This window comes from Oncorhynchus gorbuscha, linkage group LG03, assembly GCF_021184085.1.
Source record: "Oncorhynchus gorbuscha isolate QuinsamMale2020 ecotype Even-year linkage group LG03, OgorEven_v1.0, whole genome shotgun sequence".
NCBI lineage: Eukaryota > Metazoa > Chordata > Actinopteri > Salmoniformes > Salmonidae > Oncorhynchus > Oncorhynchus gorbuscha.
In genome coordinates, this window is record NC_060175.1 from 31,093,994 (window position 1) to 31,106,140 (window position 12,147).

Consider the following 12,147-nt stretch of genomic DNA (forward strand, 5'->3'; position numbering starts at 1 on the left):
ACGTAAGTTCATTGAAATGCCGTGGAAATAACGTTGATTCAACCAGTGTGTGCCCAGTGTTAACACTCATATAGACTACATTTGTATTATAAAATAGCGGAGCCCCTCTCTACAAGAAGGCGAAGTAAAAACTATAGAACACCTCACGTTGTAAACTAGCCTACGTTGTTTTAAACTATGCACGGATAGGCCTATATTGAGATAGGCCTATGCCACATTGTTACACGAAATGAACTCTCAATGCCCACCTCCGTTATACCTGAATCGCAAAAATCAAGTTATGTGTGGCAGGTTTTGTTAAATGGCCACCAATTAGAAATATGGCCAGGCCTGGACAGATTACGGACTGAAAACGTTTCAGTGCCAGAATAACACGCTAAAGCTTTTCCTTGAAATAGTTACAATAATCTTCAATGATTATGATTGGATAACACGTATAAAGGAAACAACACGATGTAATGCGTTTAGACAAGGCCTTAAATGTCACGTTATTTCCCCCCCAGAATCATTCACAATTCAGAAAACACAGCGGCTGGAACTGGTCAGGAAACGTGCTTTATAAAAGGAAATAGACAAGGAAGAATAATGAGTTAAAATACACATCTGCTTTCAATAAGGAGTAGTCCGTATCTAATGCTAGACTATTGGAATTGTTGAATTACTTATATCCCAACAACATCTGCGAATTATATTTTTGTACCCTACTGTCTTGTCAAGCCATCTCAGAGTGTCATTTTTGCAAGTGTTAATATTTATGATAAAGGTAAGGTTTTAACGTTTTAAAAATGACCCAACAAAGACAGGAAATTAAATGATTTCGGATAGAAAGATGAGCGCAATCTGCAGTATAACGTAAACGTGTAGCGTCGAGAGATAATAATATAAAAACCATACAACAAAATATATATCCACATAGGTCTAGACGAAACACAAGACACACGTTCCATGTACTTCGTGTACAAAACATGAATATAAACTTGAATAGGCCAAAGATGCAATATCTACAAAAATACACAGGTTTTGTTATACAGTTATCCAACTTGACCCTATACATTTCTTTACTAATGTCCTATTCGTGTCTTGACTATGAAGCCGTAATATAGGATAAATAGTCAAAACAAGCTGCATACTGTCACAGACAGACGTGACCCCAATTTGCAATGTGCTACTTTGTCAAGAATAGGCCTATAGATCTCAATTATATCAGATCAAACGGGAAAACAGTAGCTCTGAAGAGGAGAGAACATGAGTGACATTTTTCTGAACGTGTACAAGTCAATTTGTCCATACAGCACGTTACTGCTAATTGCTTTCTGTCTTCTCTTTATTCGTTTTCTTCATCTTCATTCGCCGATTCTGGAACCAAATTTTGACCTGTCTCTCGGTCAAATTAAGAACCCGAGCGACCTCATATCGACGGTCCCTGGTAAGGTACATATTGAACAAAAACTCTTTTTCGAGTTCGAGAGTCTGATATTTTGTATAAGGACACCGTTTCTTCCTCGTTGAACGAGCGTGTATCCAATTCGCCACCGGGTTGCCTGTAATATGATAAATCAGAAAAAAGTGAATACATTGAGCACTTTTGCTGACCTTTTCCAGTGTATAACCCAAATCAATATCATAAACACTTCGACAAACAATAGACCAGACGGAGAGCAGGCCTACTCTCTTATACATTTTGGGGGGGAATAAGTCTATGATTCAATATAATCCATGTGCATTGTCAAATGTGTCATCAATGTTTTCCTTAATAATTATAAACAATCATCTCTCTTATAGACATGATTCATCTTCAACAGTGCTAGAAAAGGACCGAGGCATAAAATTGTGAGTGCACCCGTTTGCTTTATTGGCCCATAAAATATTTTAAAAGCCTTTAACTTCAAGTCTCGGCAGGTCTGCAACCGAGCCAGCTAGATGCATTTCACCCTGGTAATCCTGTTGTGGCCTAAATATTCTGTTCTGTGTTTATTGTAGGGCGTTTGCTCGGTGTTGTCATGTTTTTATAAGTATTGATATGAGGAAACTTCCATATCAATGGTTTTGGTCCTTGCTGAATAGGCTGTATTTGAGCAAAGTTATGTTTTGTGATTTGCTTGGTTTCGGTTGTACCAGAAAGTTGAATAATCACGTGAAAAATCAGCCATTATTGACTAAATAATACGGGGAAATAAACAAGTATAGGTTTACATTGAATTAAATGAAATTAGCCATTATAATCATACTGCAGATAAAAACCATGTTGACTCTTGGTGGTTTCTGCAAACTTTTCTGTAAACATGGATCATCCGAATTAGCTTGTTGGTTGATTTTAGGCTTCTGGATATGCATTTCAATCGAAGGCTATAATAACAAATAATAATAATCCACTATAACACAAAGCCTATATAAGGCCACACCTCTTGTGTATAAATGAAACAAAATAAAATGTCTCGAGAAGTAAAATAAAATATGTTTTTACGCACAAAACATTCTTTTAGGCACAAGTTTTGGCCATGTAAGAAGATAGTGGAGTGGAATTTACTAGAGATTCTGATCTCGCCAATGAAAAGCTTGCTTCCAGTTTCCCCGTTGTATAGCTGTTTATAGCTAATTCATATTTTACAACCTTAAGGGGATTGGCGTTTGTTCTGTCTAACACTGTCTAACAGCCCCTCCAGTTCCCTTCTCGTTCAAAGGGAAGAGAAAAGAGACGACCATTTCGTTTTATAGCGGGACAACAACCACGAGCAAAAACCCCATGGATGACGAACACCGCCACCTCCCACACACACGGCTCCTATACCCGTTTGTGGACTGGCATGGCTTCCACTTACTTGGGTCGAATTCTGTATTTTCGTCTTTGTGCTTCCCGGAAGCCAAAACCTCCGACTCTGGAGAAGGGACTATCTGCTGGGCCTTGTCTCGGATGTCCACGCAGGTGTTGTAGAAATAGTCTGGGTATCCGCGACTGTTGGAGGTGATGCAATCTCCGGTACTGGGCTGAGGGAAACCATCGGGTTTGAGTCCGTAGTGTCTGCAGTTAGCCGGGTAGCCTGGAAAGGATACTGTTCCAGATATGGGCTCCAGCCATGAGCGAACATACCTCGAGTCCATTCCAACGTGAGGTTGGTGGGTGTATGGGTGGTAGACCACTGAGGATTGGGAGTGAACTGGGCCCCAGGAGGAGGAAAAGCCAGAAGGTTTCGGCGCAAAACTGCAGGAGGGAAAATCGGAGCACTCTGGTACTACTGTCGTCTGACGCAAGCGGGTGGGGGGAAGCTCTGAGAACCGCGACGCCAACACGTCCTCGCTCTCATGGTTTATCAAAGAATCCACATAATAATTGCGTATGGGACCCGTGGTCGACATGACGATGCTCTGGTCTCTTTTACATGCATCAGATTATTATATGGAGTGTATGTGTACTTTTATCTTACCCCTAGAACAATCAAGGCAGGTAATTATTTATCCCGAGGTTCTTTGACTCTCATTGGCCACGGTTGAACACGTGATTATGTTTACCACAAAATTTTACATTCGATTAATGCGCAAGCAGTCACAGGTCAGGGATGTGTGTAGACCTTTGAATGCTATTTATGTACAAGAATGATATTCTATGATCAATCATTAAGAAGGATTCACCACCTATAATGTTTTCGTTTTTCCTTGTTGTCCTAAAAGCATGGAAAACTGATTATCCCCTCGTATTGGAGCATGAGGTACGTTGATCACAGTGCATGAAGCACTTTTTATCGATTTAATTTGTCTTTGTCGACAATTTTAATTATTATTGAGATAAAACCGTTTGGAAAATAAGAATTCCTTTTTCCTTTAGAGTTTTTATCCAATCTTAATGCATTGTATAGACTTTAATGGGTATAACATTGTTGTAACATGCACAATAGCAACAATAGATTAAAGATCGAATAATATAACAATATACCCCAAATGTGTGATTCATATGAGGCTTTTATATTGAAGAAACACATAACACACATATTGTAAAACTGTGTGACTGTGTAGAGATTCGGAACACTTGCTCACCACTGCAGCTAAATTCGGAGAGAGGCTGCTCATGTTTTATGTCCCTCAATAAATGTTTACGAGAACCATTTCATTGTTCATAAACGTGTGGTTAATTTAAAAAAACTCTACCGAGTTATTCATATCACATAAACATAAAACGAACATATTACCAAAAGAACAAGATGCGAAATACAACTATGGCAGGAGTTATATAAAAACAACATTCAACAAAAATGTTATGCAGGAAAAAACAAACATGCTTAACCTACTTTACAGAATGGAATTGGGCATCACTGGTCTGAGCAACAGTCAAAAGTAGAAAAAGGCCTATAAACATATCCTACAATGAAAAGTTGGTTGGATAGTTGTGGGTGAATATTTATTTTTAAGGATAAAGCTCTTTATAACCAGGCAGGTCACCCATGATTCAAGTCAGTATTCGACGTCCATCCATGTCTCAGAATGTCGGGAGATTACGTCGAAAGCGCCCACTAGAGGCAACAGTGAGCGCTGTTTTGCTAGGGCGCTGTGGATGGGCATGGCGGATGGGCTTTAGCATCTACCTCTGGTTCAAAAGGTTGCATGTTCACATGTTGTTTTAATCCTATCCCAAACTTGAACCCTTACCTTAACCATTCGTAGTTAATGCCCCACCATAGGATTCGGAGTTATTGCCTAAACTTAACTGTAACCTGAAAGTTGTGGACTTACTGCCTAAACTTAACCTTAAACACTTCGAAATTTGATGTTTGGAACAACTTCAAAATGTTATGTTTGAGGAAAATGGATGGACGTCTAATTCTGACTCGAGGCTTTGAGAGCTTGTTGTGATAACAGCAAGTAGCCTATAGGCCTACCACAATACAATGTGTTTTTTATCATGTAGGCCAGGAGTCTCCAACCTTTTCTAGCATGAGTGCTACATTTAGAAAAATGTAACTTATCCGAGCTACAATTTTTTTCTAGTATTCAAATAGGCATATTCTTCTCTTCTCCCCTCACCTTTAACTCTTCCTGGGTCCTTAGTGTACAAGAGAAAGTAGTGCACTATATTTTCTGTCAATATACCTGGGGAAATAATTGTTAATAAACAACTCTAAGGGAGGCCCAATAAAATCTGTGATGTCTTTCCCAAATTCTGTTTTATTTTTTCCAAAATTATGTTTTCTCAGTTTTATTATTCCTGGTTTTAGATTTTTTAAAGTTTTTCACTCTCAAATTTACAATTGTTCGTAGAGAAACAACGAGATTGGATGTTCTGAGTCCATGTTAATACTTAAATCACATCAGAAGACCAGAAAAAAACGATTTGAATTCCCCTTTAATTGCGCATCTACTGAGTGAGGTATGTGCAATCTAATGTTCCAGTCTCGTGCTTCTGCACTAGTAATAATATGACAAACTGCCATGTGGAGTAAACCCAGTTTAGTTTGGATTTAAGTGGTAATATTGCGGCCTACATGGTGTGCACAAATCCTTAAGAGTCTATTGATGCACCCGCGCGTCAAACTAATTAACATAATAGTTTAAGCTAGAGATACAGTATATGTTTTTTTTGGTCCCGCTTATGTTGGCCTTCCGCATCTGCAGTGGAAAAGTGTCAGAGCTACAGCACTGTTTGTCAGACCAGGAGACATCCTGCAAATCGGCCTGGAGACTCTGAACCAGCCTACAAACTAATATTATGAGACTCTCAGGAACACAATGGCGTTTGTCTGAAGTCGGACTGAGAACACATGGCTCCCGAGTGGCGCAGCAGGTCTAACATGCTGACCACACCACTGGCGTTGCAAAATAAATGTACACATACATGTTATTCAATCATTGTACCCACACTGCCATGGAGCGTCTGCGTTGCCAAGCACTAAAATAGAAGTCAGTTCTATTTGTGACGCTGAACGGATGCAAGTCCTGCCTCTCCCATCTCCTCATTGGTTAACAGAAGCAGATACCCATGTGCGAGCTCCTCATTGGTTATACCCACGTGGGTGATTGAAAGATGATCTGAGGTTGTGGTCTTTGTGGTAATACTATGAAAGTTAGATACCAATCGCCATATAAAGTCCAAACAAGAAAAAGCCTGGAGAGATGACTAGAAACGATTCCGTTGACCGTTTTGTGTGTGGATTAATTGTTGGAGTAGTGGACCTTCTGCATTTCAGGTAAAATAACAACTCAACATTTATATCCCAGGGCAAATTAGCTAGCAAAAGCAAGTTAGCTAAAGATGACAAATTAGCTAGCAACTGCCATAAATGTTTAATGCTTTTCGACCTGTCCCCAAATTAGTATAATTGGTTCAGAGTTTGTTTTGATATTTCAACCTGCATGTCGTGATCGTGTTTCGTGTTTGAGGACAAAATCCACTTGCACACGATGGCGCACGACCGCGCACGACTGCACAAGTGCGCGTCCGGTCTGGGTATGGTGTTAGACACTGCATCTCAGTGCTAGAGGCGTCACTACAGACCCTGGTTCGATTCCAGGATATATCACAAGCAGACGTGATTAGGAGTTCAATAGTGCAGCGCAAATTGACCCAGCGCTGTCCAGGTTAGGGTTTGGCCTTGGTTGGCCATCATTGTAAATAAAGAATGTGTTCTTAACTAACTTGCCTAGTTAAATATACAAATAAAAAAGCATGCCAACTTATCTCTGTAGCGTCTGAACCATTTGGGTTACAAACTAATGCGACCCCACTATGAACACGAACATGATGTTGTTGTCTGTGTTGCTCTACGACCCCCACAACTCTCCCGGGACTCGTCTGACGGTAACCATGTACTGGTTTAAAAACTGAATGGAATTATGGAGGTAGTTTAGTGTCAACAAAAAAAGGGTTACATGTGTGTACAAAAAACGAAAATATTTCCTGAGCTCATTCCTTATGATTTGTTTTTCCTGGCTGCTTTTCCATTTATTCATGTGTTATTCAATGCGTTTCTATGGGCTATAGTAGTAAAGCACAAATTAAATATTTTATCAAATAATGTTTTTATATTTTTGGGGTTACCTACAGGTGTCCTAAAATCAAATAGCTAAATGATCCATAGTATGACCACCTTAAAACAATATGTCATCTTAGAAGAACAACCTCCCCACAAATCTGTGCATGCTCTATCCATCTCCCAACCTCAAACTTTCCATTGTGGTCATCAGGGAAACTCGTAAAATCGTCTCATATAAAAAACAAGCACAAAAACAATTTACAATAGTAAATTAAATAACCTTACCAAAATAATAAACCTACAATAGCCACATTATCTCTTTTAAGAAATGTTTGGTATGGGTAGCCTAAATCTGGAAAGTTAGTAACATGATGATCCATTGGGATAAGTATAGCCTATATTGGCTCAGGAAATTCGATATATAACTTCTCCAAAGATGAAGAGGCATGCATGGAGTACTAGGGAACTCTGCAGTGCAATGCAGTGTCTGGGCGTCGGATGACCAGCCATTGTCATTCAGTTGGGCTGCATTTAGACAGGCAGCCCACTTGTCATTTTTGTCCCACTAGTTGGTCATTTGACCAATCACATCACATCTTTTAACATCACATCTTTTTCAGAGCTGATCTGATTGATAAAAAAAATAAAAGACCAATTCGGCTGCCTGTCTCGACGCAGCCTCTGTCGTTCAGTCTGGGTTAAGCCCTTTGCCACGACACTTCAAGCTGCGTTTTTCTCTTTTCCCTGATAATAGGGTGCCAAGGCTCAAATCACCTTCTATTCACAAATGCAATATACTATAAATGCAATAACACCTGTATTTTAAGATTTTACAATGCTGTCTTTTGAAACCTAATGGAAAGGATGTCTGACTGAATTAAGCCACTTCGATTAATCGATTCAATACATTTAACAACTGCAGACTAGCTACATGACTCTGACTGTTGTTGAGAAAACAAATAGACTGCTTGTTGCGCCTTCTCCAATCCAAAACTGAATCAAACTCCTTTGTTAAATGATCAGCCTAAGATCCATGTTATTAAAATATAATTTGCTGGCAATTATGTAGCCTTGTGCCATGCTGAACATCAAAAAGCGATGTTAACTGGTATGTAAAACACAAAACGTTGGAAAAAGTAGGTCTTGGCTGTAGGCTATGTTCATTTGGTGAACCTATCAATCACAATAAAATGTAGGCCTGCCTACACATTAGAATTTGGTTTAGATTCTTATCCAAATTGCACGTATACATGGGCTCGAATATATAGGTCACGGACTGGGGTGCCCATGACTTTATCTGCAAATGGATAAGTATGGAAATGTTTATAACAAGAGGCGATAGGGTTTGTCTGTTGTATAGCCTTGATAATCGTTTTTCTTGCTATCTTTTTGCTGGCGTCTGAGAACCAATATTAATGCCAGCAGACATCCAGTAGGCCTACACACCCAACCACTAACACAGACAAGACATTACTAAGGACATTTTTATGAATAAGATAATCTCGTGATTACCATCGTGTACAGTAGTTTACATATAAATCATGATTCAACCTTTATAATTGTATGTTCTCTAGATTGGCCAATCAACATGTGTGTAAAATTAGAGAATGCTACTTAGGATATAGAATTACAGATGTTTGTACGTAGGCCTATCCTACATTTACACGTTCTGCTCCTGGGCGTATTTGGAGAGATTTGCGTACCGTGTTCTAGTTACGGCTTTATTGAGTTGTAACGGTGTAGGACTTGTTTTGCACTCATATAACATCATCCATATTCTAGTTATGGACGAATCTACATCAATGTAAGCCTTCAAATGATTGTTGTGCTTTTTTTTCTTTGTTTTGCCTTTAAACTGAACAAATAAACAATGATGATTGAGCATTTGTTTCCATTGTAATTTCTGGAAATAAATCAAAATAGGTGTTAACTCAAACTTCAAACAACTCACATTGTAAAATATCCTAGATCCTCTAAAATATTCGTTTCAGGGATGGATATTTTACATTTCAGTTAATTTAATAAATAAAATATCTGGATTGAAGTGAAATTGACATATAAAAAACCCTGACATAATATTGGGCAGATCCAATTGAACCAACACACACCGACACACACAGACACACACAGACACGCACAGACATGCACAGACACACATGCACACACACGCACAATGTAGACCAGTTGCAACTGATTGATTCCATTAAGATATTTTTGTATTTATTTTTTACAACGTTTTTTATGACTTACATAACAACAATATACTTAAAATACATATGAGGCTTTACTTTGATTAATCACCCACTTCAAGCGCATTTGAGCACCATGCGGTTGCTAAGAAAATGGAAATGACACACAGCCACACTGCATGCAACGTTGGTCCACTCCGGTGACATCACTGTTCCACAGTCTAGTGCAAGACATGTAAACATGAGGCCTTGACTTCTATTCAACGTTACAGCTATATTGGCTTTATTATTTAGTCAATCCAAGTTTAGGCAATCTAAGCTCATCATTTGCCTAGTAGGCCTAGTTTAAGGTGACATCATCACTGCCAGCAGTAGGCTAATGTGAGGTATATAGGCCTACTTGTATTTCAGCTAAACTGTAAAGTATAGGCTACACTGACTGATCACTGAATAATGGTCCTAATGAATAAAACAATCATTAGCCATTTGAAAACGTTATTGAAAACATTTAAAAAAACATACTGCTCTTAAATGGCCATGTACTGTTATAATCTCCACCCAGAAGAGGACTGGCCACTCCTCAGATCCTGGTTCCTCTCTAGGTTTCTTCCTAGGTTCCTGCCTATTTGCAAAGATAGGTGGGACTATCGTTCATTAGTTAATTAAAAGTTGATGGGTTTTTTTTAACTAAAAAATATAGAAGTTTCAGGCTACAAAACCTTTATCGGTGTAAGAGGATTGAAAAAAATGCTGTTTATGTTTATAACATCATCAATAATATTGTTATTGCCAATAAAAAAATATATTCCATTAATAATAACATTAAGAACATGAATACAAATTAGCTAAGAGACTGACAGCTCAGTGTGTGCAAGCAGGTGGTTTTAAAATTCATCTTGAAGGTGTTTTACGTGTGTGAGAATGGACGTAAAAATAAGAAAAAGCTATTTCTCCGTTAATGCAATTGTATATGCCTATCCTAATTCAACACAGCCATATTGATTTAAGCATTCATAAATTCTCATAAAGCCAAAAATATAAATACAAATATTACGTTATTTCTTGGATATCAAGGCTCAGGGGACTAAGCTCCCGAGTGGTGCTGCGGTCTAAGGCACTGCATCACAGGCGTCACTACAGACCCTGGTTCGATTCCAGGCTGTATCACAACCGACCGTTATTGGGAGTCCCATTGGGCGGCGCACAATTGGCCCAAAGTCGTTAGGGTTTGGCCGGGGTAGGCCATCATTGTATTAACTGACTTACTTCGTCGAAGAAACTGTATCTCAGTGCCAGAGGCGTCACTACAGACACTGGTTTGATCCCGGCTGAATCACAACTGGCCGTGATCGAGAGTCCCATAGGGTGGCGCACAGTTACCCAGCGTCGTCTGGGTTAGGGGAGGGTTTGACCAGGGTAGGCCGTCATTGTAATATAAGAATTTGTTCTTAACTGACTTGCCTAGTTAAATAAAATGTTGCTAGCAATAGAGTACATAACATACCTTGGGATTAAAAATTGAGAGTAGTCGGATTGGAAGAATGCTGTTTATTACAGACGTTAATTTCGTGGAGTGGACTGGAGTAACATTGCGAACTCGTAAACACATTTAAAGACCACTTAAAGGCCTTACTGACTGGAAACGATTGATTAAAGCTCTGATCGTAAAGACATTCATATTACGACAGCAGTATTGCCTAGGCCCATACCTTCTCTTACGAGGGTTAAAATTTGTAGACTATACATTTGCTAAAAGATATTTGACATCGGAGATGGCCACCATACACGGCGGATTAAGTAAAGGCCTAATAATATTCCAATGAGTCATATTGTTTTCTAGCTTCTCCTCAATTTACTGGCATATTCAACGAAGATAAGTAGCTAAACTCGGTATAATGTTTTGTGATGTCGACTGAATGTAATGTTTCAAAATGGTTTATATTGCAATCCATGTAAAATTTCAACATTTTGTGTAGGCTATATTTGAGCCGAGATAAAGTGCAAAAGAGAAAGCAAGCCACCATAATGACGAACAATATAGGCCTAAAACAAACGATTATAATCTCAAATGGTCATTTCGATGTTATTTGATTATATTTCAGTGATCATACAAGTAATATAATAAAATATGTCTATTACAACAAAAGCATGAGTCCAGAGATGAGACTGGGAGTTTTATTACTTGGCAGATGTCCCATGGCACCTGGAGACTCTCTTGGAATGCTGAGTAAATCCCTAAAATACCTCCGGTCAATAATCCCGTCTACAAGGTTAGACCTCTAAAGTCTCTGCGCAACAACACAAAGTTGAAAAGGATTTTTTTTACCCCGTGATGTTTACAACCCAAATTCTCCCACTGCAGCAATAGACCATTTAGTGTCCACCACATAAAGCCAAAGAGCTAAGAAAAAAGGGCTCGTCGTGGATATTGATGCCATTTGCGGCGACTCCTGAGTTGAGTGTGTAATCTTGTAGAAATGGACGCCCTTGATGAAGGCTAACTGACGTAATCAAGGCAGTTTCTTGTTGCCGAGCCAGGAAGTCAATCCCAACAACATGAAACTACCTAAACCACGCAACAGCTGAACGTGAAAGGTCAATCCATTGAGGATTAGAGACAATATCAAACGTATCTCATAGTCAAATGTTTTTCTATGTGCCGATGGGGGGAAAAACTCTATAGAAAATAAAAGAATAACAAAAATGCTGTATATGTAGACAAGGACAAAACAATCCTAGGCTATGCTGCGTTTCCATGTTCATCCATTAGATCTAGGCCTACCTGTTAAATTGCGACAATAGGATACTGGACTAACGACTCCTTTGATATGCTTGATGTCGTTTCGCATATTAGTCATATTTGAAAATAGAAAGATAGGCCTAATATTATGATGTCCACGACTTGAATGCATATCCAGCAAGGAGTGATCACATTTTGTAAGATTCTTTGTAATATTCTATTTTTTGTTGATAGGATAGCATGCTCCATGAACACATTC

General features: G+C 38.9%; 1 protein-coding gene across 1 annotated transcript; it reads right to left on the reverse strand.

Annotated features, from left to right (window-relative positions):
* Positions 1-536: 536 nt before the first annotated feature.
* LOC124019471 (homeobox protein Hox-C9a-like) lies at positions 537-3,459 on the reverse strand. Its single transcript, XM_046334820.1, has 2 exons — positions 2,820-3,459; positions 537-1,541 (listed from the first exon to the last, which is right to left on the reverse strand). Exons 1-2 carry the CDS (start codon positions 3,352-3,354, stop codon positions 1,303-1,305), a joined length of 774 nt encoding a protein of 257 aa, XP_046190776.1. The 5' UTR covers positions 3,355-3,459; the 3' UTR covers positions 537-1,302.
* Between the last annotated feature and the right edge of the window lie 8,688 nt (positions 3,460-12,147).

Excerpts from the sequence above, each read along its gene's own strand:
- LOC124019471 (XM_046334820.1), bottom strand. The coding sequence starts at position 3,354 with ATGTCGACCACGGGTCCCATACGCAATTATTATGTGGATTCTTTGATA. Across the intron at positions 1,542-2,819 it reads AAATACAGAATTCGACCCAA|GCAACCCGGTGGCGAATTGG; the intron begins GTAAGTGGAAGC and ends ATCATATTACAG.